At 52.8% G+C, this 24,062-nt stretch overlaps 15 protein-coding genes across 15 annotated transcripts; 7 read left to right on the top strand and 8 right to left on the bottom strand.

The window, feature by feature from the left end:
- Nucleotides 1–1,091: 1,091 nt before the first annotated feature.
- Nucleotides 1,092–2,765, top strand: SAICODRAFT_37424 (general substrate transporter; the record flags this gene model as incomplete). The annotated part of the gene is made up of 2 exons (XM_019168560.1): nt 1,092–2,647; nt 2,678–2,765. The coding sequence occupies 2 exons, from the start codon at nt 1,092–1,094 to the stop codon at nt 2,763–2,765; spliced, it is 1,644 nt and encodes a 547-aa protein (XP_019021265.1).
- A 264-nt stretch (nt 2,766–3,029) lies between these two features.
- SAICODRAFT_21897 (uncharacterized protein) lies at nt 3,030–4,986 on the bottom strand (the record flags this gene model as incomplete). Its single annotated transcript, XM_019166489.1, has 2 exons — nt 4,935–4,986; nt 3,030–4,886 (listed from the first exon to the last, which is right to left on the bottom strand). The coding sequence occupies exons 1-2, from the start codon at nt 4,965–4,967 to the stop codon at nt 3,030–3,032; spliced, it is 1,890 nt and encodes a 629-aa protein (XP_019021264.1). The 5' UTR covers nt 4,968–4,986.
- A 215-nt stretch (nt 4,987–5,201) lies between these two features.
- On the top strand, nt 5,202–6,383 carry SAICODRAFT_21896 (uncharacterized protein). Its single transcript, XM_019166488.1, has 3 exons — nt 5,202–5,474; nt 5,534–5,773; nt 5,833–6,383. The coding sequence occupies exons 1-3, from the start codon at nt 5,242–5,244 to the stop codon at nt 6,362–6,364; spliced, it is 1,005 nt and encodes a 334-aa protein (XP_019021263.1). The 5' UTR covers nt 5,202–5,241; the 3' UTR covers nt 6,365–6,383.
- On the bottom strand, nt 6,355–8,453 carry SAICODRAFT_21895 (phytoene dehydrogenase). Its single transcript, XM_019166487.1, has 3 exons — nt 8,416–8,453; nt 7,989–8,356; nt 6,355–7,934 (listed from the first exon to the last, which is right to left on the bottom strand). Exons 1-3 carry the CDS (start codon nt 8,438–8,440, stop codon nt 6,684–6,686), a joined length of 1,644 nt encoding a protein of 547 aa, XP_019021262.1. The 5' UTR covers nt 8,441–8,453; the 3' UTR covers nt 6,355–6,683.
- A 188-nt stretch (nt 8,454–8,641) lies between these two features.
- SAICODRAFT_73668 (uncharacterized protein) lies at nt 8,642–10,132 on the bottom strand (the record flags this gene model as incomplete). Its single annotated transcript, XM_019170879.1, has 2 exons — nt 8,642–9,899; nt 9,951–10,132. The coding sequence occupies 2 exons, from the start codon at nt 10,130–10,132 to the stop codon at nt 8,711–8,713; spliced, it is 1,371 nt and encodes a 456-aa protein (XP_019021261.1). The 3' UTR covers nt 8,642–8,710.
- Nucleotides 10,133–10,313: 181 nt separating this feature from the next.
- Nucleotides 10,314–11,463, top strand: SAICODRAFT_97665 (23S ribosomal RNA methyltransferase). The gene is made up of 3 exons (XM_019172122.1): nt 10,314–10,582; nt 10,653–11,108; nt 11,179–11,463. The coding sequence occupies exons 1-3, from the start codon at nt 10,355–10,357 to the stop codon at nt 11,422–11,424; spliced, it is 930 nt and encodes a 309-aa protein (XP_019021260.1). The 5' UTR covers nt 10,314–10,354; the 3' UTR covers nt 11,425–11,463.
- A 365-nt stretch (nt 11,464–11,828) lies between these two features.
- SAICODRAFT_62174 (MFS monocarboxylate transporter) lies at nt 11,829–13,106 on the top strand (the record flags this gene model as incomplete). Its single annotated transcript, XM_019169894.1, has 1 exon — nt 11,829–13,106. One exon carries the CDS (start codon nt 11,829–11,831, stop codon nt 13,104–13,106), a length of 1,278 nt encoding a protein of 425 aa, XP_019021259.1.
- A 373-nt stretch (nt 13,107–13,479) lies between these two features.
- SAICODRAFT_62100 (Nitroreductase) lies at nt 13,480–14,143 on the top strand (the record flags this gene model as incomplete). Its single annotated transcript, XM_019169889.1, has 2 exons — nt 13,480–13,867; nt 13,923–14,143. 2 exons carry the CDS (start codon nt 13,480–13,482, stop codon nt 14,141–14,143), a joined length of 609 nt encoding a protein of 202 aa, XP_019021258.1.
- Nucleotides 14,144–14,307: 164 nt separating this feature from the next.
- Nucleotides 14,308–16,275, bottom strand: SAICODRAFT_10198 (uncharacterized protein; the record flags this gene model as incomplete). Its single annotated transcript, XM_019165191.1, has 1 exon — nt 14,308–16,275. One exon carries the CDS (start codon nt 16,273–16,275, stop codon nt 14,308–14,310), a length of 1,968 nt encoding a protein of 655 aa, XP_019021257.1.
- Nucleotides 16,276–16,784: 509 nt separating this feature from the next.
- SAICODRAFT_32102 (uncharacterized protein) lies at nt 16,785–17,391 on the top strand. The gene is made up of 2 exons (XM_019168114.1): nt 16,785–17,209; nt 17,258–17,391. The coding sequence occupies exons 1-2, from the start codon at nt 16,795–16,797 to the stop codon at nt 17,377–17,379; spliced, it is 537 nt and encodes a 178-aa protein (XP_019021256.1). The 5' UTR covers nt 16,785–16,794; the 3' UTR covers nt 17,380–17,391.
- Nucleotides 17,392–17,399: 8 nt separating this feature from the next.
- On the bottom strand, nt 17,400–19,023 carry SAICODRAFT_85519 (RNA helicase). The gene has a single exon (XM_019171406.1). It carries the CDS (start codon nt 18,628–18,630, stop codon nt 17,476–17,478), a length of 1,155 nt encoding a protein of 384 aa, XP_019021255.1. The 5' UTR covers nt 18,631–19,023; the 3' UTR covers nt 17,400–17,475.
- Nucleotides 19,024–19,235: 212 nt separating this feature from the next.
- On the top strand, nt 19,236–19,756 carry SAICODRAFT_97650 (acyl carrier protein). Its single transcript, XM_019172120.1, has 3 exons — nt 19,236–19,253; nt 19,310–19,489; nt 19,571–19,756. The coding sequence occupies exons 2-3, from the start codon at nt 19,316–19,318 to the stop codon at nt 19,745–19,747; spliced, it is 351 nt and encodes a 116-aa protein (XP_019021254.1). The 5' UTR covers nt 19,236–19,253; nt 19,310–19,315; the 3' UTR covers nt 19,748–19,756.
- SAICODRAFT_177638 (putative quinone oxidoreductase) lies at nt 19,650–21,004 on the bottom strand. Its single transcript, XM_019165859.1, has 4 exons — nt 20,899–21,004; nt 20,777–20,846; nt 19,942–20,725; nt 19,650–19,877 (listed from the first exon to the last, which is right to left on the bottom strand). The coding sequence occupies exons 1-4, from the start codon at nt 20,937–20,939 to the stop codon at nt 19,729–19,731; spliced, it is 1,044 nt and encodes a 347-aa protein (XP_019021253.1). The 5' UTR covers nt 20,940–21,004; the 3' UTR covers nt 19,650–19,728.
- A 353-nt stretch (nt 21,005–21,357) lies between these two features.
- SAICODRAFT_32100 (uncharacterized protein) lies at nt 21,358–23,018 on the bottom strand. The gene has a single exon (XM_019168113.1). The coding sequence runs from the start codon at nt 22,948–22,950 to the stop codon at nt 21,475–21,477; it is 1,476 nt and encodes a 491-aa protein (XP_019021252.1). The 5' UTR covers nt 22,951–23,018; the 3' UTR covers nt 21,358–21,474.
- SAICODRAFT_32098 (uncharacterized protein) lies at nt 22,941–23,535 on the bottom strand. Its single transcript, XM_019168112.1, has one exon. It carries the CDS (start codon nt 23,480–23,482, stop codon nt 23,231–23,233), a length of 252 nt encoding a protein of 83 aa, XP_019021251.1. The 5' UTR covers nt 23,483–23,535; the 3' UTR covers nt 22,941–23,230.
- Nucleotides 23,536–24,062: the final 527 nt, after the last annotated feature.

The raw sequence follows: 24,062 nt of genomic DNA, 5'->3' as shown, positions 1-24,062 counted from the left end.
GCATCCGGATACCTACTACTTAGTTACTACCAGTCAATTAAAGCGTGCTCCAGGACTTGAACATGCCACTGCCGTAGTCTAGCTACCCGTATAGGTACCGTGGGAAACATAAACCTGGGGCTGGCTTCTTCGTGCTACCGAGTCTACGTTACATCCCGAAAAGGGCAAGACCCATACGTTGAATTCGCCTCGAACACAAGATCCACAACAGACATTCACCGTTAACAGTTGCAAGGCAGTTCCTAAAGGAAGAGGGTGAGGATGGTGGTTTGCCTGGCAATCGAAGAGCAATCAGACGAACGACGGCAAGAGATTGCAAGACAATATATGCTGTACACGAGTTATCGCGGCATCCCGATAGCCAAGAGATGTGTAGCACCAGCAGCCTGGGGGCGGGGGTAAATTGCGACCAGCTAGAGGAGTTGGGCTACCTCGACTGCACAGGACACACCACATCGACGCATTACCCAACTTTCCCACCCTCACTCTCAAGGTAGCTGGACAAATGGAAGCGGCTTGCACTGATTTACCCAAGATGAACTTGCAACGGAGTCTCTGTACCGCCGGCGCATTGGTTACAACTGCTGACCACCTGATCGAGCTTCAACGTTGGAGGCACACGCTTCAATGCTCTGGTCTTTAACCGGCCGGCCGGTAAGCGAGATGGAGAGTTCAATCATCTCATACCCCGCACTCTCCGGCCTTCCCGTTTACCCAAAATAACATTTCTGAATCATCAGTTGGACAGCCGTTGCAATTGCCGCGTTTGCCGAGTGTTTCGCCGTCGCACGCAGCCCTCATGCAGCACGCACATGTTCACCCAACCGGCTAAATCAGACGAGCGGCTAAAGTTCCCCACGGGCAACGTTAACCCCGCAAAAAAACACAATCCGCAATTGATGTAACGTGGACAAGTCGTTGCGTTCGACCGGGTAAATCAGTCGCACGTCATTCCCTATAAAACCCTCCGCCTCTCCTCCTCCTCCTCCAAGATCAAACCCTACACCAACAAACAACATTCAACATTCGAAATGCCCGCCCTCGCAGGCCACTCCGCAGTCATAGCCGACGAAGGCCTCCATGCCCGTCGTATGGCACTCGCCGGCCCCTCCGGTCTCCGCGGCCTCATCCACAACCGCCGCGTCTTCGCAATCGCAATCTTTGCATCCTTTGGTGGTCTCCTGTACGGATACAACCAGGGTGTCTTCTCCGGCGTGTTGACCATGCCGTCCTTTGGCGCAAAGATGGGATCATACGTCACGGATTCTGGGAAGAAGGGGTGGTTGACGGCTATCCTCGAGCTTGGAGCGTACTTTGGTGCCTTGTTCAACGGGTACATCTCTGAGCAGATCGGGAGAAAGAGGTCGATTATCGGCGCGACCATCATCTTCTGTATTGGTGTCATCGTACAAGCCGCTGCTCAAGGTCCCCAAGCAATCATGGGCGGACGTTTCATTACGGGTATGGGTGTCGGATCCCTGTCGATGGCAGTACCGATGTACAACGCCGAACTCGCTCCACCCGAGGTCCGTGGCTCACTCGTCGCACTCCAACAACTCTCGATCTGTTTCGGTATCTTGATTTCATTCTGGATAGATTATGGTACGAACTACATCGGTGGTACCGGATCTACCCAGTCTGAGGCCTCATGGCGTGTCCCTCTCGCTCTCCAACTCGCTCCCGCCTTGGTGCTTGGCGTGGGAATGATCTTCATGCCCTTCTCCCCTCGCTGGCTCATGAACCAAGGCCGCGAAGAAGAAGCTCTCCAAGTCCTTTGCCGTGTCCGTGGTCTCCCTCCCACCAATGAGTTGATTAGGATCGAATTCCTCGAAGTCAAAGCCCAATCCATGTTTGAAAAAGAGACTCAGAGAGAGATGTTCCCGAATCTCCAGGGCGGCGATTGGATTTCGAACCTCAAGCTCGAGATGTACGGATACCTCTCCCTCATCACCACTCGCTCCCTTTTCCGTCGAGTCGCAGTCGCCTGTTTGATCATGTTCTTTCAACAATGGACCGGAATCAACGCAGTCCTCTATTACGCACCCACAATCTTCCAGAACCTTGGTCTCAGCGGAAACACCATCTCCCTCCTCGCAACCGGCGTCGTCGGAATTGCAATGTTCCTCGCCACAATCCCGGCCGTAATCTGGATCGACTCTCTCGGCCGTAAACCAGTCCTCGTCATCGGCGCCCTCGGAATGGCGTCCTGTCATCTCATCATCGCTATCCTCTCCGGACTCTACGAAGACAACTGGCCCGCCCACACCGGCGCAGGCTGGGGCGCCGTCGTAATGGTCTGGCTATTCGTCATCCACTTCGGTTACTCTTGGGGTCCCTGCGCCTGGATCGTCGTCGCAGAAGTCTTCCCCCTCGGCGTCCGCTCAAAGGGAATCTCCCTCGGCGCCTCCTCGAACTGGATGAACAACTTCATCGTTGGACAAGTCACGCCCACCATGCTAACGCACATGCGGTTCGGCACCTACATCTTCTTTGGTTCGTTGACGTTTTTGGGAGCGATGTATGTTTTGTTCCTCGTGCCTGAGACGAAGAGTTTGACGTTGGAGGAGATGGATTTGTTGTTTCAGGATAAGAGTGGGATTTCGAGTCAGGATCGGGAGAGGCAGGAGAGGATTAATAGGGAAATTGGGTTGGATGCTGCGATGAAGGGACTGGGCAGTGAGCAGATGGAGATGCCGGGGTATGCCAGCGAGAAGGGCAATGTGTTGCACCAGGAGGATATTTCTCCTATGCACAGTAATGTGTAGGTGACGACGATCTTGACAAGGCAAGTGTACGATAGGTGATGGTTCGGATTAGGTTGCGGTGTTGGATTGTGTCCTTTTGCAGATGCTATATCAGATCATTAGCATAACCTCATCTGTCATTACCCGATAATATACCAGAGTACTGTTCTTGGACATGTTCTCACGGTTAGCCATCATCCTCTAGAGCTCAATTGCAAGTACGAAATACCCCAACACGAAGAATAGATCAATATCAGATTATGATTAAACTCATTAGAATAATTCTTACTTCTTCCCAATCGTAAACCCAGCCGCAATCTTCCCAACCGTAGCATTCCTCTGCTTAAGCGGACTAATAATCCTCAACGGCTTCGCACCCTTCTTTGCACCCTCGCCTGCACCTGCACCCGGCACGCTCAATCCCTTACCACCAGTCGAGAAGCTGACTTTGGGCGGAAGCGAGAGTTCTTGCGTAAGTGTGAGAGGCTGTGATGGCTCGTCGAAGGCGGGCTTAGACGCCCCTGAGGCACCGAGCTTTCTCTTCTTCTTCTTGGGTTTGTCGGAGCCGCCGGCGGATGTAGCCTCGCTCGTGGCAGCCGCAGTAGATTTCGGCGCTTCACTGACAGGCTTCTCGCTTGCTGTGGGTGCGGGGGCAGGTGTGCTGGCCTCAGAAGCGGGAGCACTCGTGGGCAGAGCACGACCCGAAGACGGCCCAGCGACAAACATGGACGTAGGCGGCTGCTCATCAGTACCGAGCACACTCGCCTTCCTCTTCAAGAACGGAGTGGTTGAGAAGTTGGACAAGACAGGTTGCTTATTCTTAGGTCCAAGCTTCGGCGCCTTCTCCTTCGGCTGTGGCGTAGCCTTGATGGGCGACAACGGGAGGGGTTCGTCGGTTGGCTCAGCGACCTTCTTCTTGCTCTTGCCACCGGCAGCAACCTTAGACTTGGCGACATCAAGACGGGCTTCAAGGGTAGCTTGTTTCTTAGCCCAAGTCTCGCGCTCCTTGTTGAGGTCGGCCTTAGCCTTCTCGGTCTCCTTAGCCTGCTTGTCAAGTTTGACCTTGAGCTCCTTGATTTCCTTGTCAAGAGCAGAGGTATCTGCAGCACCAGAAGTCTTTTTGGCCTTAGACGCTTCCTTGAGCTTTGCCTTGAGCTCTTCAATTTCTTCCTTGAGTGCCGCAACGTCTTCACCATCCTCATTTTGCTTGCCCTGAGCCTTAGCCTCCTTAAGCTCAACCCTCAACTCCTTAATCTTCGCTTTGGCTTTCTCAAGTGCGGTCACAGCCTCGCCAGTTTGCTCATTCTGGTCCTCTTCAACCTCCGCTACCTGTGCCCTGGCTTCCTTGAGCTCCGCCTTCAGCTCCTTGATCTTAATCTTGGCCTCCTTAAGCTGGTCTCTCAACGCCTGGACCTCCTCCTTACCATCCTTTCCAGCGGAGCTGACCGGTACACTTGCGTTCTCTCTAGCATCCTGCAGTTCAACCTCCAACCTTCTCACTTGTCTAGCCAAAGCAAGTTTCTCTGCCAAGATCTTGTCGCTTTCTTCCGCGGCCTTGGTCAAACCCTCCACCTCGGCCTGTAGACGGTTGACCTGACGGGTCAATGCGGTCTTCTCCGCAGCGAGCTGGTCGGCTAGCGAAGTCGATTCCCCAGCAGAGTCAAGCTGAGCACGGAGATTCTTGAGTTCGCGGGTGAGAGTAGCATGCTCGGACTTGATGGGCGCAAGGTTGTCAATCTCAGCCTGCAACTTGTCGACCTGCTTCGAAATCTTGTCTTTCTCCGCAGAGAGCTTGCCCATAGCTTCATTGCCTTGACGGAGTTCGTCCACCTGAGTCTCCAAGCCTTTGATGCTGCCCTTATTCTCCTTTACCATCCCAACCAAGTCATCGCGTTCCTTCCTCAACTCGAGCAATTGCGCCTCGAGCTTATTAGCTTTCTTCAAAGTTCTCTCGACTTGAGCCTCAGATTCCTTAGCATCGCTACCAATCCACTTGACTTGGTCTGTAAGGTCTTTCCTTTCCGTCTCCAGGATCGAGATCTTGACAGAAAGCTGGCGCTTCTCTTCTGTGAGTGTGAGCTGCTTGGTGTTTGCGACGGCTGCGTTGTAACGGGCAAGCTGATCTGCAAGGGAGAGCTTCGCCTGCCTTTGGATTAGCACAGTCCTAGCAGTAAAAACATCATGAAATACCTCGAAGTCCTCTGGCGACATTGAAGGAGCCATGGCGAGCGTGGGCCTTCGTTCAGGGTCTTGCGAATTGACTTTACGACTGTGGGGAAGTAAACAAGTAAACAAAGACCAAAAACCTGGCGGAAGACGAGGGGCTGTATGAATGAGAATCACAAGTATAATTATAAATACCTATGTATGCTATTGCTGTCCCTGTAACTACAAGTCCAAGTAGTCATGTGCACTGCCGTCACGACCGCCAAGTATGGCCAGCTGTACGTACCGATGGCACCCACGACCAACGACGACCGCGACAACTCACCGAAAAATGCGGTTCTCGATCCTCACCACCGCAATTGCAGTCGGCGCTTCGGCTCTCTTCTCAATTGCCTCGGCCTCCGACGCTCACATCGCTAAATTCGATGCACTGGCCGCCAAGCACAAGGGGCTGATCGATCTGGATGACCAATTGTATAACGAGATCACGAGCGGGCCAAGAAGTTACAGTGTCGCTGTTCTTTTGACTGCTACCGCTCCGCAGTTCAGCTGTAACATGTGTCGGTAAGTGAAACGCCACGGATGGATCACGCTCGGTAAGCTGACGAGACATGCCACAATAGTGAGATCGATCCCGAATACGCACTCGTCGCGTCTTCATTGCAAAAGGCGAACAAGGGCAAGAAGTTTTTTGACCCATCAGAAAAAGTCTACCTCACCCGTCTGGATTTCTTAAACGGCAAGAGCATCTTCCAGCGTCTGCAGCTCACCACCGCACCCAACATCTACATCTTCCACCCCACAACGGGAGACCTTGCCAAGACCAACCCAGATGAGCCCACCGTTCACGACATGCTCCATGCGTGAGTTACCTGTCCATCATTGCTCCCCTCGGGGCGACAGCTAATATTTTTGATTGCAGTGGCCCAACCGCAGATGCAATCGTCCGCTTCCTCTCCTCCACTCTGAAGCGCTCCCCAATTACCCTCGTCCGCCCCCTCAACTACGCAAAGATCGTCACTACAGTCTTCGCCCTCCTCGCAACCCTCACCGCGCTCAAGCTCTCCTACCGCTACCTCATCCCCATCATCCAATCCAAGAGACTCTGGACCGGAATCACGCTCTTCCTCGTCCTCCTCTTCGTCTCGGGGCACATGTTTAACCAGATCCGCAAGACGCCATACGTGGTCCCTGACGGAAACGGCGGCGTCTCCTACATCGCCGGTGGTTTCCAGAACCAGTTCGGGATGGAGACCCAGATTGTCATGGTCGTCTACGGAGTTCTCGCATTCTCGACTGTTGCGCTCGCGATTCAAGCTCCGAGGATGTTGGCGCCGCAGAGACAGAGCGTGGCTATCTGGGTTTGGACCGGTGTTATCCTTCTGATGTTCAGTTTCTTGATGCACGTGTTCAAGATCAAGAACGGAGGATATCCCTTCAAGTTGTTGCTTTAGACAGAAGCTGAACAAGGACGAACAAAACACGGGATTATCTAGCATATTGATGACTTTCTATACCAAAAATACATGGGATTGATCTATGACATCCACATATGAGATGATGGGGCGCACTCGAAGGGACAGAGCAAATGATCCTAACACGCACTCTGGAGTTCAGCGACGATGCAGTAAAATATATGCAAGAAAAATGGTATCATCGTATTCTAGGTTTAGTCGTATACGTACACTATCTTTCAAGCGCACCCTCTCGAGGTCCTATGTGGGTTCACACTCTTCAGTCCATCGACACATCCAAACATCCCACGGCCATGATCTACACCTGCAAAACCCCCAACCAAACCAGTAACATCGCAATCAACGCAACAAACACCGCAATGCTCGTCAAACTAATACCCGGCTTATTGATCCTGTCCAACCCACTTCTAACCTCCTTCTTCTTCCCCTCTAGCCACCTAGCCCTAACCTCATAATCCCCACAAACCTGCTCACTAACCATCCTCGCTCCACAAAGCACTATCGGAACGCCCGTCCCAGGCTGCGTACTCGCTCCCACGAAATACAAGTTCTTATACTCCGCATGCTTGGTCGATGGACGGAAATAGAGAACTTGGAAGATATCGTGGGATAGGCCGAGGATTGAGCCGCGGTGGAGGTTGAAGTCGTTTTGCCAGTCGAGGGGGGTGGAGGTACGTTCGCGGAGGATGAGGTCTTTGAAGTTCGGGATGCCGAGGCGGGTTTCGAGGACTTCGAGGACTTGTGCACGTGCCTTGGTGACGAGTGTCTCATAATTCTGAGGATTGTTCGTGTCGATGTAACCCGTGGGCACCAAGACCACGATAGTGTCTCGCCCCTCGGGAGCAGCCGTCTTATCCATCCTCGATGGGACATTGACATAAAACGACGCCTCCTCGGGCAACGTCTTCCTCTTAAAGATATCATCAAACGAATCCTTGTACTTCTCCGCCAAGAAGATGTTATGCGCATCCAACTCCGGCACAACCTGCTTCATACTCCAATAAAACGAGATGGAACTTGAAGTAAGGTTTTTGTCGGAGAGTTTTGTTGCGTAGGGTGTTGAAGGGAGGAGCTTGTTGTAGGTGTAGATTAGGTCTGCGTTGCAGATGACGATGTCTGCAGAGATGCATTCGCCGGAGTCGAGGATGACGCCGTTAGCCTTCTTGGTCTTGGAGTCGATGTCGATTTTGGCGACCGGGGCAGAGTAACGGAATTTTGCTCCGCTTCTCTTTGCCAGTTCCTCGAGACTTTGCACGACTTTATTGAACCCTCCAACGGGGTAGAAGATGCCCTCGGCCAACTCGGTATACTGAAGGAGGTTGTACGTCGCTGGCGCATCGAATGGGGACATTCCCATATACATCGTCTGGAAGGTAAACGCCCGACGTAAACGCTCGGACCAGAAGTATTTCGCAGCACGGCCGTAGAGCTTGTTGAGAATGTGCAGACGAAATGCGAGGAGGAGGTAGGAGGGTTTGAGTAGTTTGCTGAGGGATGTAAAGTTGGTGTGAAGGACGTGCGAGATAGAAAGCTCGTAGTGATAATGAGACTGTCAGCGTCCAGTTAGCATAGTCACACAGCAATACAACTCGGAACAGCTGACCTCCTTCACGAAATCGAGAAACCGCGCATACCCATCCACCCCCTCGAACCTCTCCACCTCCGTCTTCATCCTCGCCAAATCACTACTCAACTCAATACACTCGCCATCATGAAAATGTACCCGATAATTTGGATCACACCGTCTCAACTCCAACCAATCCTCAACTTTCTCACCTAAATCCTCGAACGTCTCTTCGAAGCATTTAGGCATGAGGTAGAGCGAGGGACCACGATCGAAGCGGTGGCCGTCTTCGTCGTAGATGAGGGAACACCGACCACCGGAGAAATCGTTTTTCTCGATGACGGTTACGTCGAAGCCCGATTGAGCCAATCGAGCAGCTGTTGCGGTTCCGCCGACTCCGGCACCGACTATGCAAGTACTCATTAGCATTCACCCCGGTCAATTGAGAAATGTAGAACAGACGCACTGATAATGACCTTCTTTCCAGACATGTTGATGAGCAATTGACCTCCTTGCCAAATTCCTGGGGATGTATGCTCTCCTTAAGTAATCATCGTACGCGTCGCTACAGCGGAGAGCGGTGTGAATCGGCCGATCTGACACGTGAAATCGAAGCCACGCCTATCTCGATAATGACGTCCCAATCGCAAAGGATCGGGACAACTCAAAAAAACATAGAGGGAAGGGTAATAGGGGGCAATCGATTGTGATGGCGATAGCAATTGCAATGGCAGTGTATGGAGGCCTTCTTGTAATCCGCATCAAGCCCAATTACCACCCCCGCTCATCCCCATCATCTCCTCCTCCATCAAATCCATCATCTCCCCCTTCGCACCCTCCCGAAGCGCATCCTCAAACCTGCGGCCTCCACCCATCATCTGCATCCCACTCCCTCCGGGCCCATGTCCACTCCCCTCAACAACAACTTTCAAATACGCCTTCGAACTCCCCACCTCCCTCTCCAACATCCCCAATTCCTTATTCAACGCCTTGATCCTCGCAACCTGTGCCACCAACTCTTCCTCCTGTACCACCTTAGACGCATCCTCAAACACCAACGTATCGCCCTCAACTCTGGCATTGACGTCCCCCCTCTCAACCATCCCCTCAATTTCCTTCCTGACCCTCACCCTATACTCCTCCCCATCCTCCTGCCTGCCAACAACCCTCTGCACCGCACTCTCAAGACTCAGTCTTCCATAAACCTCCCCTAACCCGCGGACATGCGCCCAAATCCCCGCCCTACTAACCAACCTCACCAAATTCTCATTCCCATCCTCCCTAAACACACCCATCCACTTCTCACTAACCGTCCTCAAACCCTTCCCTCCATTACTCCCAAAATTTGCTAGAACCTCGCCGTACGCCGTTCCCGGCCCCGCTAACGCCTTAAACGCCCTCTCCGCTGCTCGACTCACGAGCTTAGGGAGTGTACCGGGTTTGCCGTTAACGATGAGGTGGAGGAGGGACCAGCGCTTGTAGGCGCAGATTTGGAGGGTGGAGCAGGAACTCCCTGGATGCGTAACGACGTAACTCAACCTATTCAACGCATCCGCGTACCGTCCCAATTGCATATAAATATGTGCGGCGTACAAATTGTACAACATCGGGGTATGGTACGTGCATTCCAGCGCTGTATCGGGTTCGTAGTGTCTTCCTAGTGTTTCCAAGGCGCGGTCAAAGGCGTTGGCGAGGGAACATTGACGTAAGTAAAGGGGGTGGACAGGCGTCAACTTGTGTACCCCAGCTCCACGGCCTTGCCAGCGTAGCAGAGCGCCATGCAGCGGGTCGAGGAGATCGGCGGGAGGGATGTGGCGGGAGATAGTGGTGATGAATGCTAGAAATGTATCGGTGGCGAGGTAGAGTTGGTGTTCATCGAAGTTTTGGAGGAATTGTTGGATGCGTGGCCAGAGAGATTGTGCCTCGTTCGCTTCTTGACATCGTGCATTTCTGTAGGCAGTCATTAGCTACCTCAATCAATAGGTCAGCGGCGATGCTTACAAGACAAAGAGGTATGCAAGACTGTGTACATCCTCTCTCAGAATTTGTAGAGGATCTTTCCCTCCACTCGCGTTGTTGGCAAGCACGGGTCTCGAGGCAGACTTAAGCGCTGGAAGGAGGGCCTCTTTGAAGTATTTGCGTGAGTGGTCGCGGCTTAGAGCCTTATCGAGGATTGAATCCATCATTGCTCTTGTGATTGAGACGGTAATGGAGGATTGGATTGGGAGGAGGAGGTGGGAGGTGGATGACGTCCCTGGGCTATGTACGAACTTCAATTAATATTCTGATTAATTGCAGTACCGAAAAGGGTAACTGCGAGACTACGAAATCGTCGTTACAATCCGACCGAACTTCATCTCGCCAACCCCAACCCCTCCATCCGCCCAATTCCAATAGCAACAGCGATGAACTCTTCACGGCTGCTTACCTCACTGTTTCGACAGCTTTTCACAACCCCAGCACGATCCTGCCAACACCAACAGCACCGCGCCTTCCATGCTACCAGAATCATTCTTGACAAGGGAAAAAGCGGAAGCTCAAAGCAGTGGTTACAACGACAAGGAAGGGATCCCTATAATATCGAAGCAAAACTCAAACAATACAAATCCCGCGCCGCCTTCAAACTCATCGAGGTCAGTGCCGCCCATCCTCCTACCCTTCCTTCCCACAGGGTTCAGTCTTTTGATGCTTAAGTGAACACAGATGAACGACGCCCATAAATTCCTCAGACCAGGAATTACCGTCGTCGACCTCGGCTTCGCCCCAGGCTCCTGGACCCAAGTAGCCGTCGCCAAAACCCGCCCAGGCGGCAGCGTCCTAGGAATCGATGTAATCCCCGCCCAACCCCCAGCAGGCGCCTCAGCAATGCAAGCAAACTTCCTCTCCCGCCGAGCACAAATCGCCGCCAAAGAGTTCTTCGCTAACGGCGCAAACGGACGAGCAAGTCCGGGGGGGCATGTTCAAAGTCCAGAATTGGGGGAGGCGCATTTGGCGGAGGGGAGTGCACATCGGGAGGACATTTTTACGGTGAATGTTGTGTTGAGTGATATGTCCGAGCCCTTGCCCCTATATCAAGGTGTGCCCCATAGTCTGAAACAGCCCTACTTTAGGATGGCGAACACGACCGGTCTTACCGTCGCCGACCACGGTGCCTCGATGGTGCGGATCCCCTCTTCTCCTCTCTCTTCCTTTACTTCGACTCGGGTGCTAATTAATTGAGGACGTTTAGGATCTGTGCGATGCCGCCCTTGTTTTCTGTCTCGACGCCCTCACCACCGGCGGCCACTTCATCTGCAAGTTCTTCGACGGAGACGAAGCCCCCGCATTCGAAGATCGACTCAAGAAAGTTTTCGAAAAAGTTGAGAGAGAGAAGCCGGATGCGAGTAGGAAGACGAGTCGGGAGGGGTATTTTGTTGCGATGAATAAGAGGGCCAACTTGGATGCGAAGGCTTTGAAGAAGGAGTTTTGGGGATGACGTACTAGGATTACGAAGTAAAACACCTATGATCTCTGCAATTGACTTCTTAAAAGGTGTATCAAGTAGATAGGCCAGACGGGACGACCAGAAAAGTTCCCGCTGCTAGCCGACAGGTTCATCTCAGCGGGGCCCCACTCGACAACCCGGCACGACTCATCCGCGCATCCCCGCAAGACAAAGCTTATGCGAAGGACCCGACAAATTATGATGACTCGAGTCGGACGTGTTTGTTAAAAGGGAAGACGTAGCGGTCATAGCCATTTACGATGGCGGGATCAACGAGTACTTTGACAATGGAGAACGAGATGGACGTTGAACGGTATCGCGAATCAGACCTTGAAAACCAAGAGATCTCTGCTGCTCCAACAATGGCGAACGAGAAAGGTTTCTACACCGACGGCATGGAATCGAAAGGGTCAGTACAACCAGGAATCCTCGAACTCGCCCGTACTTCAACAACAACAACCATCGACCCAGGTCCACCCCCCGACGGCGGCCTCAAAGCGTGGACCCAAGCCCTTATGGCCCACCTCGTGATCTTCAACACCTGGGGCTACATCAACTCCTTCGGCGCCTTCCAAACCTACTATTCCCAAACCCTTGACCAACCCCCCTCCACCATCTCCTGGGTCGGCTCCATCCAAATCTTTCTCCTCTTCTTCATCGGAACATTTTCGGGGCAATTGCTGGATGCAGGGTATTTTTGGTATACGTTTGGGGTTGGGAGTGTATTGCAGCTTGTGGGGGTGTTTACGGCGAGTGTTAGTGGGACGTACTGGAGTTTGTTGTTGAGTCAGGGTGTGTGTACCGGGATTGGGAGTGGGTTGCTCTTCTGTCCCGCTGTGGCATTGGCGAGTACGTACTTCCTCCGCAACAGGTCGGTCGCAATCGGGATTGCCGCATCTGGTTCCGCGACGGGTGGTGTCGTCTTCCCCATCATCGTTCGACAACTCCTCCCCACGGCGGGTGTGGGCTGGGCAATCCGAACCCTCGGTTTCATCATGGTCTTCAACACCATCATCGTCGCCTTCTTCATGCGTCCCCGCCTCCCACCCCGCCCCTTCGGCCCGATCATCGACTGGGACGCCTTCAGAAACCCATCCTACACCCTCTACGCCATCGGCATGTTCTTCTCCTTCTGGGGCATCTATTTCGCATTCTATTACATCGGCTCTTTCGCGCGATCGGAATTAGGGTTCGCGTATCAAGATTCAATTGATTTGTTGATCATCATGAATGGGATTGGGTTGCCCGGGCGTATTATACCGAATTTCGTTGCGGATAGGTGGATTGGGCCGTTGAATATGTTGTTGCCATTTACGGGTATTGTGTCGGTGATGTTGTTTGGGTGGCCTGGTGTGCACTCGAAGGCTGGAGTTTATGCTTGGGCGGCGATGTATGGGACGTTCGCGGCTGGAATTCAGTCGCTGTTCCCTGCGACATTGTCCTCGCTGTCGAGTGATCCGAAGAAGAGAGGGGTGCATATGGGTATGGTGTTCACGGTCGTTTCGTTTGCGTGTTTATCTGGACCGCCGTTAGGAGGTGCATTGCTGACGAGCGATGATGGAGGGTATCTTTATGGACAGATCTGGGCTGCATTGTCGATTTTGCTGGCGAGTTGTTTCCTCGTAGCTGCCAGGATCTCGAAGACGGGTTGGAAGCTGAGAGTGAGGTGTTGATCAACAGTGATCGTTGCATTTTGCATCTGAATAACTTCCAAGAAGATCTGGTTCGGCAGCCAGCTACATAAATCGCGTCCCAGGTCCGTGCGCCGGCACCGGTGCAACACTTGCCGCGGATTCCGACCTCTCGGGCGCGGATTCTTCGGCGGCGATGACTTGATTCTTAGTAAAGTCGCAAAGGCCTTACTAAGCACAACCATAACAACAATCTTGACATTCCTATATCCAAAGCCTGACGTGATCCCTGACTAAGTCCTCCCTCAGCATGTACTTGATCCGCCCAGCTTCCATTGCCCGCCTCGTCACCAGAACTACAAAACCTTTCGTCGTCGGTCCCTTCAGACAACACTTCTCCACCTCAACATCCAAGATGTCTAACGCCAACGCCTTCCTCTCCGCCATCGAGTCCCGCCGCACCTACTACCAAATCACCCCCGAATCTACCATCCCCGACTCCCGCATCCAGGAGATCGTCTCCCACGCCGTGAAGCACGTCCCCTCCTCCTTCAACTCCCAGTCTTCCCGCGTCGTCGTCCTCCTCAAGGACGAGCACAAGAAAGTCTGGGACTTCACCAAGGATGTCTTGAAGTCCATTGTTCCCGAGGACCAGTTCCCTGCGACTGAGCAGAGGATCAATGGTTTCCAGAATGGATATGGAACGATCTTGTTCTTTGAGGATCAGATTCCTGTGCAGGAGTTGCAGAAGAACTTGCCTACCTACGCTGATCGCTTCCCTACTTGGGCTCAGCACACCTCTGGTACGTACCCTTTAATTCAGCCCTCCATCCTCCATTACTAACAACCATCACCTAGGTATGCTCCAACTCACCATTTGGACCGCCCTCGAGCAGGAAGGCCTCGGTGCCTCCCTCCAGCACTACAACCCCCTCATCGACGAGAAGATCAAGGGCGAGTGGGGTATCCCCGAGCTCTGGTCCCTCGTTGCTCAGATGCCCTTCGGTAAGCCCGGAGGTGAGCCTGGACCCAAGGAGTACCAGCCTGTGGAGGAGCGTGTCAAGGTTTTCGGAAACTAGGTTTCGCATTGCGAGGTTGGGAATAGAGGTGTAAGATTATAGATATCTATATATTGCTGCTGTGTACCATGGCAACACGAGTTGTGACTACCGGTTAGTCCTCTGATGTAGGGTATGCAAATGAACTTTTGCTATGCCGAAGATGCTATTGCTATGCAAATCTTTCACCAAACCCTCTCATTCTTAATGGCCACCCCAGTCCTCTCTAACAGCTTCTCCCAAACCTCCGGCACATTCTCCTTCGCCCACAGCTCAACCTCCGCCTTCCTATCCTGCCTCATCGTATTATAAAGCGTCCCAATAACGACCTCATCCGGCCTAATCCCATCCGCAATCATCCCCCTCACTACATCCATAGCCTGAGCAAACCGGTTATGTCGAGCCTGCAACTCCACATACGTCGCATAACACCGCAGATCAAACTCGAACCCCTGCGCTTTCAACTCTTGCCAAATTTGCTGTCCGCGTTTGTACGCGTTCGGGTTCGAGGAATGGCCAAAAGTATCCAGGATGATACTGACGGAACCGGTTGTGGGACCGTCTGGGTGTGCACAAATCTGTAGCCAAAATTTGTGTGCGGTATTGGGCATCCCGCAGTGGTTGTAGGCGTTCATGAGTGCACTCAACAGAATCACGTCAGGATCGATATGGATGTCCATCTTCAACTGTGTGTGGACCAATTCCAACGCTTGGATATCCCGCAATTGACCAATTCCGGCGAGAATTTGGGTGCATGTCTTGTTGTCCCATTCGAGTGGGGTGTCACGCATGTCGAAGAAGACACGAGACGCCATATCCGCGCGTCGGTGCCCGATGAAGCAGTTCATGAGGGCGACGCGGTCTGGACGGGTGAAGTAGTCACGGAAGACTTTATGAAGGTTTTGGTATCCGTCCCACGCGATGTGAAGTGGCGTCTCCGAATCAGTCAGGTAGTCCACAAAGAATTTAACCGGTATCGGCGAGTCTTTTCGTGCGAGGTCGTACTTTTGACACAAAATTTCCCAGGAGTCGTAGTCCTCCGCTCGTAGATACACCATCAACAAGGCCTGTAGCGTAATCGTCGACAGCTTCTTTCGTGCCTCCAGGATGTCTTTCAGGATGGACGAGATAGTTTCGATGTCTGGAGATGGTGCCTTCGCGAGCGCTTGTAGGAGCAAAGCGGTCGCGTTCAGTACGGTCTCTGTCCATTCTGCGTTTCTTCTCATATCGTTGTAAATCTGCAATGCACCTCCCGTGTCACCTCTACGGACCAACGCCTTCATCGTGTATCCGGCACTGTCGCCATCCGGCTCAATCTTCTGCTCCGCAAAGAGATTCCAGAGCTGCTCCGGCGTTATCTGAGTCTGCTTGTTATATGACGTCCGCAAAAGCGTATTAATTGTCCTCGTGGTAGGCTGAAGCCCATCATCCTTCATCGACTTCAAAGCTCCACGAATTGCGTCCATGGTCACACCTTCCCAAAGCTGATAAGCGAGTGTTGCATTTCGGCAGTTCTCATTGATCTTGTCAATGTGTTCGCTCACGCTCAGAAGCCCCGCCATCATCTCCTTCGCCTTCTCCATATTGTCGTTGTCGATACACTGCATTATTAACAACGCATACGTCTCCGCATCAGGTACTGGTCCTTTTTCGAGCATCGTCTCGTACAAGTGCCAGATCTCCTCGTTCTGTTTCGTCTCGCCCAGACATGTGATGTAAATATTATAAGCGTCCGTGAACTGAGCGATGCCCTTCCCTCGCATTTCTTCCCAGAGGGCGTGAAGGTCTTCCTTGTTTCCTTCCCGAGCAACGGCATCCAGCGCGAACCGCCATTCCGCCGATCCCAGTGGTCCATCGGCCGTAGCAGGTGGATTCCTTAACAACTGCAAAGCCTCCTTTGCCATACCCTGCCGAGAATACAGCTTCAGCAAAGCGGCGCAATCCTCCTTGGTATATGCCAAACCCCAATACGACATCAATTCTTCAAATACCTTCTTTCCGAATTCTACATGCCCACGTACCTTGGATTTCTCTAAAACTTTGAGGATCTGTCGGAGTTTGATCCCTGGAGATGGTGCGAACTGCTTCTGGACTTTGTATTGCTCGTATAAGTTCTGTAGTTTTCGCAGGTGCTCCCGACTTGTATGATCCATGATTGTGATTTGGCGTCCAATTAAGTTCGCCTTGGTCATTGCAGCATTTACCGACGGAAGCTCGGCTGGAGGTGGTGGACTTTTCTTTCCCTGAGGTCTCTCCCAGAACTTGAATGAGAGCGGCCGGCATTGTACTGAGACTGGAGCGGACACGTAAGAGGTGCGCGAGGCCACCGGCCGTGCTGTTGAGTGTATTGAGGATATCAACCGTGCCTGAACGTACTGAACTGCTTGTGCGGACACAGTCCTAGACCTCAAGACCGTCGCCAAATTCCGTGACCGCATTCCGGCAGAACGTCAAAACTCCGGAGATATGGTCAACGACCCGATTGAAAAGTCACTCGGCTTCGTATAGAGACCGTAAAGCTTCAAGCACAAACTCCTGATGTCCTGCCTCACGGATTATTCTTGGGTTGCTTACCGGTAATTCGAAAGTCATGTGGCGGTGCTCCGGCACGAGCCACCGTTCGAGATGTCTACGTTACTAGGGACCGGACCCCCAGGAGCTGCTTGTCAGCAATGGTCGAGGTCCTCGATATCGCATCGGAAATTGCAGCAGAGAATGAACCGGTGACAGTACCGTCAATAGACCCGTCGATCTGCCTGTTGTGCAATCGTCACTTTGCAAAATACACATGTCCTCGCTGTGCAATTCCGTACTGTTCATTGGCGTGTTATAAAGGGGAGAGACATGCGGAATGTTCAGAAGATTTCTATAAGACCAGTCTGATTGAGGAGATTAAGAACAAGAAGGTCGATGATGAGCAGAAGCGGAGTATGCTTGATGTCCTGAAGAGGTTCGAGGAGGATCAAGGTGTAGCGGATGAAGAACTGCAAGAGATTCTGAGAGAAGAAGGCGACGGAGAAGGCTTGGAAGATGAGGAAGAATCCGACAACACAGATTTGAAATTGAGATTGGAAGGGCTTGACCTAGGTGAGTACAGCCCAATGCTGAAGGGACAAAACTAATCATTCACTGTAGATGAAGCATCCTTTGAAGAGATGTGGCAGAGACTGACGCCAGAAGAACGAGAACGCTTCGTCCAAATTGCACGAGAAGCAGAAGAGCAAGGTGTCGACCTCGATGACTCCGAGCCAGAATGAGATAAATCCGCATATATTCCCAAGGGTATCCAGCTATATATGTAGCTATATTCAATTTACTCCGTCCCAGTTCAACTTTTCTAACCACCTGACACTCTAATCGAAGGTGATCTTGGTAGCCTTCTTCATCGAACCATCATCCTCCTTGAAGAAAGCACCATACGCAGAGTGCGGCTTCTTCTTAACCGTAGTTCCGAACGCCATCAACTCCTCAGGCACCTCCTGTCCAGCAGCCTTCAAGACGTTAATGAGAGATCCAGAGTGCTGCTTGTCCTCCTTGGTGAACATAGTAATAGCAATACCAGAACGGCCACCACGTCCTGTGCGTCCAATACGGTGAACGTAGTCCTCGATGGTGAGAGGGAAGGTAAGGTTAATGACAAGCTCGACAGCGGGAATGTCAAGACCACGAGCGGCGACATCGGTGGCGACCAACAACGGGCAACGACCAGACTTGAACTCTTCCAAAGCGGCGGTACGGGCGTGCTGCTGCATGTCACCGTGGATAGCAGCGACGTTGAATCCCTTGTACTTCAAGTCGTTCTCAACCCTCGACGCCTCCTTCTTGTAGAGCGCGAAGATAAGGATTCTGTCGTTCTTCTTGGCACCGGACTGGTACTGCTTCAACAACTGCACCAAACGCTGGGACTTCGCACGGGAGTCCTCGAGAACCTCGACGAGCTGGGTGACACTCTGCGACGCAGCGAGGTCGTCGGAACCGATCGTGATCTTGGTGGGGTTGGTCATAAAGGTGTTCGCAAGCTTCCTAACCTCCTCGGGCCAAGTAGCAGAGAACATGACAGTCTGACGACCCTCCGTAGGAGTAGCAGTGATGATCTTCCTGATATCCTCCTCGAATCCCTTGTCCAACATACGATCCGCCTCATCCAAAACCAAGAAACTGACCTTGGAAACATCACAAGCGCCCTCATTGATCATATCCAACAAACGTCCAGGTGTGCCAACCACAATGGAAGCCCTCTTCAACTCTTGCACCTGACTGTGCTTAGAGACACCACCGTACAAACATGCGACCTTGATACCACACGCATCTCCCAAGTTCGTCAAGTTCTCTGCGGTCTGCATCGCCAACTCACGCGTAGGCGAAACGACCAACATCCTCACACCACGGCTATCGGGCAAGTTGAAGATGTGCTGCATACCGGGGACACCGAAGGCCAAGGTCTTTCCAGAACCAGTCTCGGCAATACCGATCGCGTCAGACCCAGCAAAGAGGTAGGGCCATGACATAGCCTGGATAGGCGTAGGATCCTTGAACTTCGAAAGACCGGACTTGATCTTGGGGTCGACGCGGAGGTAGGAGAAGGAGGTGAGGGGCTTCAAGGCTCTCTGGGCGTTGAGAGTGATGCGGTGCTCCTTGTAGAACTCCTCGATGGTGGACTGGGAGACGTTGGCGAGGTCGGGGTGCTCCTGGTAAGGGGTCGGGCCGGATGACTCCTCAACCTCCTCGGACTTCACCTCGTTCTTGGACTTCTTGGCGGGCTTGTCCTCGGTGGTCTCCTTCTTCGCCTTCTTCTCAGACTTGGGCTTCTTGCTCTCCTGATCCTCCTTCGCCTCCTTACTCTTCTTTTCCTTCCTTTCCTTCTTCTCCTTCTTGTCCTTCTTGTCCTTCTTCTCGGCCTTCACCGGCGCAGCACCCTCTGCAACAACAGCATCAACTTCTTCAATCTTTCTCTTAGAACCCATTTTGAATAGCAAAAGTCGTGATGACAGACTTTAACCCCAGCTTCCAACTTTTTTCCCAAGCCGAGCACAGGCAGATTGTGGCACGGGTGGCGCGCGAGGGACCGGTGCTTGTCGCTTGCGGGTTCGAATACCGACTCAACACTCACATAGATCGCCATTACAAACAGGTATGCTCTCCCGTACGATTGATCTCTGTGGACGCATTGTTGCTGACTGCTCATAGTCCATAATGTCTCTCCGTACCTCTCTCAACCTCCTCGGCTCTGTCCGTACCGCCGCCCGTGCCTCCCCCGCTCTCCGTATCGCCGCCGCCCAGCGTTTCTACGCCTCCGCCGGCCCTGATGTCGAGACCCGTATCCTCGACATTTTGAGGGAGTTTGGCAAGGTCCAGGACCCTACCAAGGTATGCAACCAGCACCAAGCACCCACGCCTCAGATGATGAGGACACGAGAGAAGAGAATAGGATTAACGAGATGTGTGTAGGTCACCCCCTCCGCAAGCTTCGCCAAGGACTTGGGTTTGGACTCTTTGGATGTTGTTGAGGTCGTTATGGCTATTGAGGAGGAGTTCTCTATTGAGTTGCCGGATAAGGACGCTGATGCTCTCACTACTGTTGCCGAGGCCATTGCCTACGTCAAAGCTCAGCCTGATGCTAAATAAACTTGCCCGAAATCGGGGAAATGTATGATAGAGGAAAAAATAATGATTCTTATTTGAGGTATTTGGAGAAGTGGTCTAGGCGTCAATCGTGCAAATAATCTTCCCACCGCCACTCGAGTTCGACTCCATCCTGTGGTGCGCTTCCTGAATATCCTCCCATCCAAACACTTTGTCAATAACAACGTCAAACTCACCCGTCTTGATCTTCGGGACTGCGAATTCCCATACACGGTCACGCAACTTGCCCTGATACTCCGCATCACGACTGCGAAGCGTACTTCCCCGGATGTTCAGCCTCTTGTAGAGGATGGGTCCGATATCAGCATCGGGAATGATATTGCCAGACATAAAGGCCAGGAAAACTATTTGTGCGTCCCGTGCAGCAGCCTTCATGTTCTTCGCCCAATAATCCTTCCCAATGAACTCCAAGATGAAGTTCGCACCGGGTGTCTGCGAATCCTTCGTCTCCTCCAGCACCACCTCGGCAAAGTCCTCAGTCTTGTAGTTGATACCCCTCGTCGCGCCCAACTTCTCGACAAGACGACACTTATCGTCCGTTCCAGCCGTGGCGAAGACCTTACTCGCTCCAGCCGCCTTCGCGAGCTGGATAGCAGCCAACCCAACACCAGAAGCACCAGCATGGATAAGCACCACATCTCCCTTCTTAACCTCCCCAACCATATGCAGCGCTTGCGTAGCCGTGAACCACACCTCCGGAATTCCCGCCGCCTTGATATAATTCAACTCATCAGGAATGTGCATAATCATCTTCGCACTCACAGCGATGTACTCGGCATACGCCCCGCCATACGCCAGTCCAAAGACTTTATCACCCTTCTTGAAGGAGGAGACGGAGGAGTGAAGGTCGACGATGTCGCCGGCGAATTCGACGCCGAGGATTGGGCCGGCTTGGGGCGGGAGGGGGTATTTTCCTTCGCGTTGGAGGATGTCCATACGGTTCAGGCCGAATGCTTTGACCTATGATCAACTAAGCCCCTAGTCATCGAAAAAGGAGAGGGAGGAGCTTACCTTGACGAGGACTTGACCCTCCTTGGGCTCAGGCTTTTCGATATCGGTGATGTGGAGGTTCTCCTTGGGACTGATTCGCAAACAGTCAGCGATTGATCCGATCATCCCTGGAATCAAAATACCCCTTTCCGTCCTTGACGTCGACTGCTTTCATGGTAGACATGGTTATGGTTATTTGTTGGAGTTGATCTGGATTTTGAGTTCTGTAGGAGGAACGTCATTTCTCGGAGGTGAGCGGATGCAGTTGCGCGCGGGGGGGACGGCAACTTCTGCCGACCTGCACAGGAAGCTGACAAACTGGTTGAAGTCCTCGAATACTTATAGAACTGCAATGGTTTGAGTGTCATGGCTATTGAGTGAGCCGATTTTACTGTTTAGGGAGCTTAGGCACCCACTTCCGAGGCCTGTGTATGGCTGCTTGCGAATGCGTGCCAATTGAGCGTAGGAATCATAGATGTCATGAGTCCTGCTATCAAGGGTGGATTCGCGGTATCCCTGGTGCGTTGCATTCTTCAAAGGTGTTTTGTCGACGGTCTGGGCACGCGTGCCGTATGTAGTAAAAGACCAGCTTCTATTAACCTTCGGAGTATAAACTGTAATCGACAAAACTCCATATCCATATCCGAGATACCTTCCAGCAGTCCCTCGTCGTAAAGAACTGTACTCGCTGAATCACAACATGACTCCATACGAAAGGTTTAACATCCAAACGAACTCCTGGGACTAACACTCTCCCCATCCCAATACGCACCCTTGACCTGACTCTCCCACCACCCATCCCTATTAAACTCCCTTTCCTCCTCCTGCTCCTCCTCCCTCACCTCCTCCCTCTCAAACCATGCGCCAATACCAGCGACGTCCGTCCCAGGCGAAACAGAGTATTCATACTCCGAACCCTGATACTCGCTCGCGGCACGTACAGCCGAGACGATGGACATCGCTCTACTCACCACACTGCCCATTCTCTCCCTCCCCAAGGCCACGCTCGACATCCTATCCCTGCTCACAGATGGGATTGCGATACTGCCCCTCTGCGGCACCGGGAACGCAATCGAGATACTCCCACTCCTAGCAGGAGGTAACATGAGCCCGTTGGCAATGGACGCACGATGCGGCGGCAATGGAGGCGGGGGAATAACCGGCTCCTGCTCCTCCTCGACATCCTCCACCTCCGAATCCATCGTCAAGAAGTTACCTTGAGACAGTGGTAATTGGCGCAGCTTGAGGTCATGCGCACTCTGCGGTGGGCTAGGCGGCAGCGTTGGTCTCCTCTCCCTTACAACCGGGCTGTCCACCTCAACGCTCATTGATCCCCCGTGGGAGTAGGCGGACATGCAGAGGTGTCCACTTCCGAATGACGCATCACGAGTAGAAAGGGCGCCGGCGGCGGCGGCGGTGGAGGATGACAGGTCGACGGATGCGACTCGGCGTTCGAGGACGCGCATTTCTTTCTGCAATTGTCGGATTTGGAGACTCTGTCTCCTCAAGCACTGAAGCAAAGCCTGTGCATCCCACCCCACGTCTTCCAAGTCCTCCGCATCTTCCGCATCTAGACATCCAGCATCGAGTTCATTGTCGGTATCGTCGGTGGACGTGGTCGTGACATACGAATGCCGCACAGATCTCTCCTCCTCTGTGTCGTAATCTGAGAACTTGCTTTCTCTTCTTTGCCTCAGCATGCCTACTCTCCCGATTCCTGCACCGACAGGGACGACGTTTGGTCCACTCCCTGCCACGGCTCCAAGCGAGACTCTCTGCGAAATCTTCTGGGATCTGGGCGAAACGGAGTCCTCGGTGATCTCGACCAAGGAATGCGAAAGCGAGGTGCCGGTATACATTGTCGAAGCCTGCGACCCACGTCCGAGATAACACGCCTCCTTAACCCCAAACGTCCCCGTCGGACTTAACGGGCTGATGTGTCCTCCAAACGTCGGGCTTATAGGACTGGGAAGGAATTTCGAGCTCGCTGCCGAACTACTATTTCTGTAGCCTCTAGCGACCATGTTATGATTGTAAGAGCTGGAGGTAGGGTAGTAGTTGATGTCTGGGTTGAGTGTTGAGGGCGAGTTGTGGGGTGAGGGTGCAGGTGAGGAGGAGGAGGAGGAGGAGGAGAGGGAAAGGGAGGGTAGGTGGAGGGTTGAGCGGCGTTGGTGGTTGTAGTCGACACTGGTCATCGCACTCAAAAGCTGTCCTCTCAATTGCAATTGCAATTGCGGGTGCTGGTGGTGTGTAAGTGTGGTTGAAGTAAAGGTGAAGAAAGGTAGGACGAGTCCTGGGTTATAGCTGAGTGACTTCCGACCCTGGTCGTTGACTGCCACCTCCTGAAATGAAAGCCCAAATTAAGCCGAGTCTTGGTGGTGGAGTCGAGATTGTCGCCGGCGTGACGTTCGTGGATCCTTTGTGCGTATCCACCTGCCGTTGCCTCACAAAAATCCGCTCTGCTGATCGAAGTGCTCAGTGATCGAATCCTGTCGTTCCTCGAAAGAAAACGTGGCCAATATTTCTCCTAGGGCCTCGATCCCAAAAGAGGATCTTCCTCTCCTTCAAACGCAAGACCCAACCCTCCTCATCGACGCTTCCTCCCAGCATACCGACGCTGGCGCCACCCAGCAGTCCAGCGGCCGAGTCCCCATAGGATCTGGAGCAAGAGTGTCTCGAAGGCGGCCGGATCAGGCAATGTTGAAAGGGCTGGCGAGACCGTTGCATAATTATAACTGTGGATGGAGTTAGCGCGATGCTTGGGTGCGCGCGCGTGGCCAGTATACGTGCCGGTATACGAGTGAGTGGTCCGTGCGCGTTTGCTGGACGAGTCTGTGCACGAGGATCCCTGTCGATGGTCGTGCTTTGTAGGGCAGGAATACGGTAGCAGTTGTAAGAATCCCGTCGGTCGCGAGCTCGAGCGGCACAATGCAGATCCTTCCAAGCTTGCGCTCACAACTGGCCACGCGCAAGTTTCAGTAGTCCAGTCCCTGCAATCCGGGTCTCCCATCTCCATGAAGGTAACCAGCCTCCCCTCCAGCAACCAGCAATCCGGGTACACACCAGGATGAGTATTCGCACGAAGATGATTTCCTCCGGCTCCATTGACTAGATTTCGCAAATCACCTCTAAATCTCAAGTTTCATCGATCCCCACGATATGGACTGACACGCGCAAAGGTGGAGAATCTCAGCCCAGACCCAGACGCTGAACACATGTCCCGACTCTCCACGACCCACGTGTACACACCCGCACAAAAATGAAACTTCGAAGCTTCGACCAGGGGTGAAGAATACGAAAAAGTCTC

Source organism: Saitoella complicata (assembly GCF_001661265.1).
Source record: "Saitoella complicata NRRL Y-17804 unplaced genomic scaffold SAICOscaffold_28, whole genome shotgun sequence".
Classification (NCBI taxonomy): domain Eukaryota; kingdom Fungi; phylum Ascomycota; class Saitoellomycetes; order Saitoellales; family Saitoellaceae; genus Saitoella; species Saitoella complicata.
Note: the sequence above shows the minus strand (reverse complement) of the source record. Positions and strands in the feature narration are given on the sequence as shown.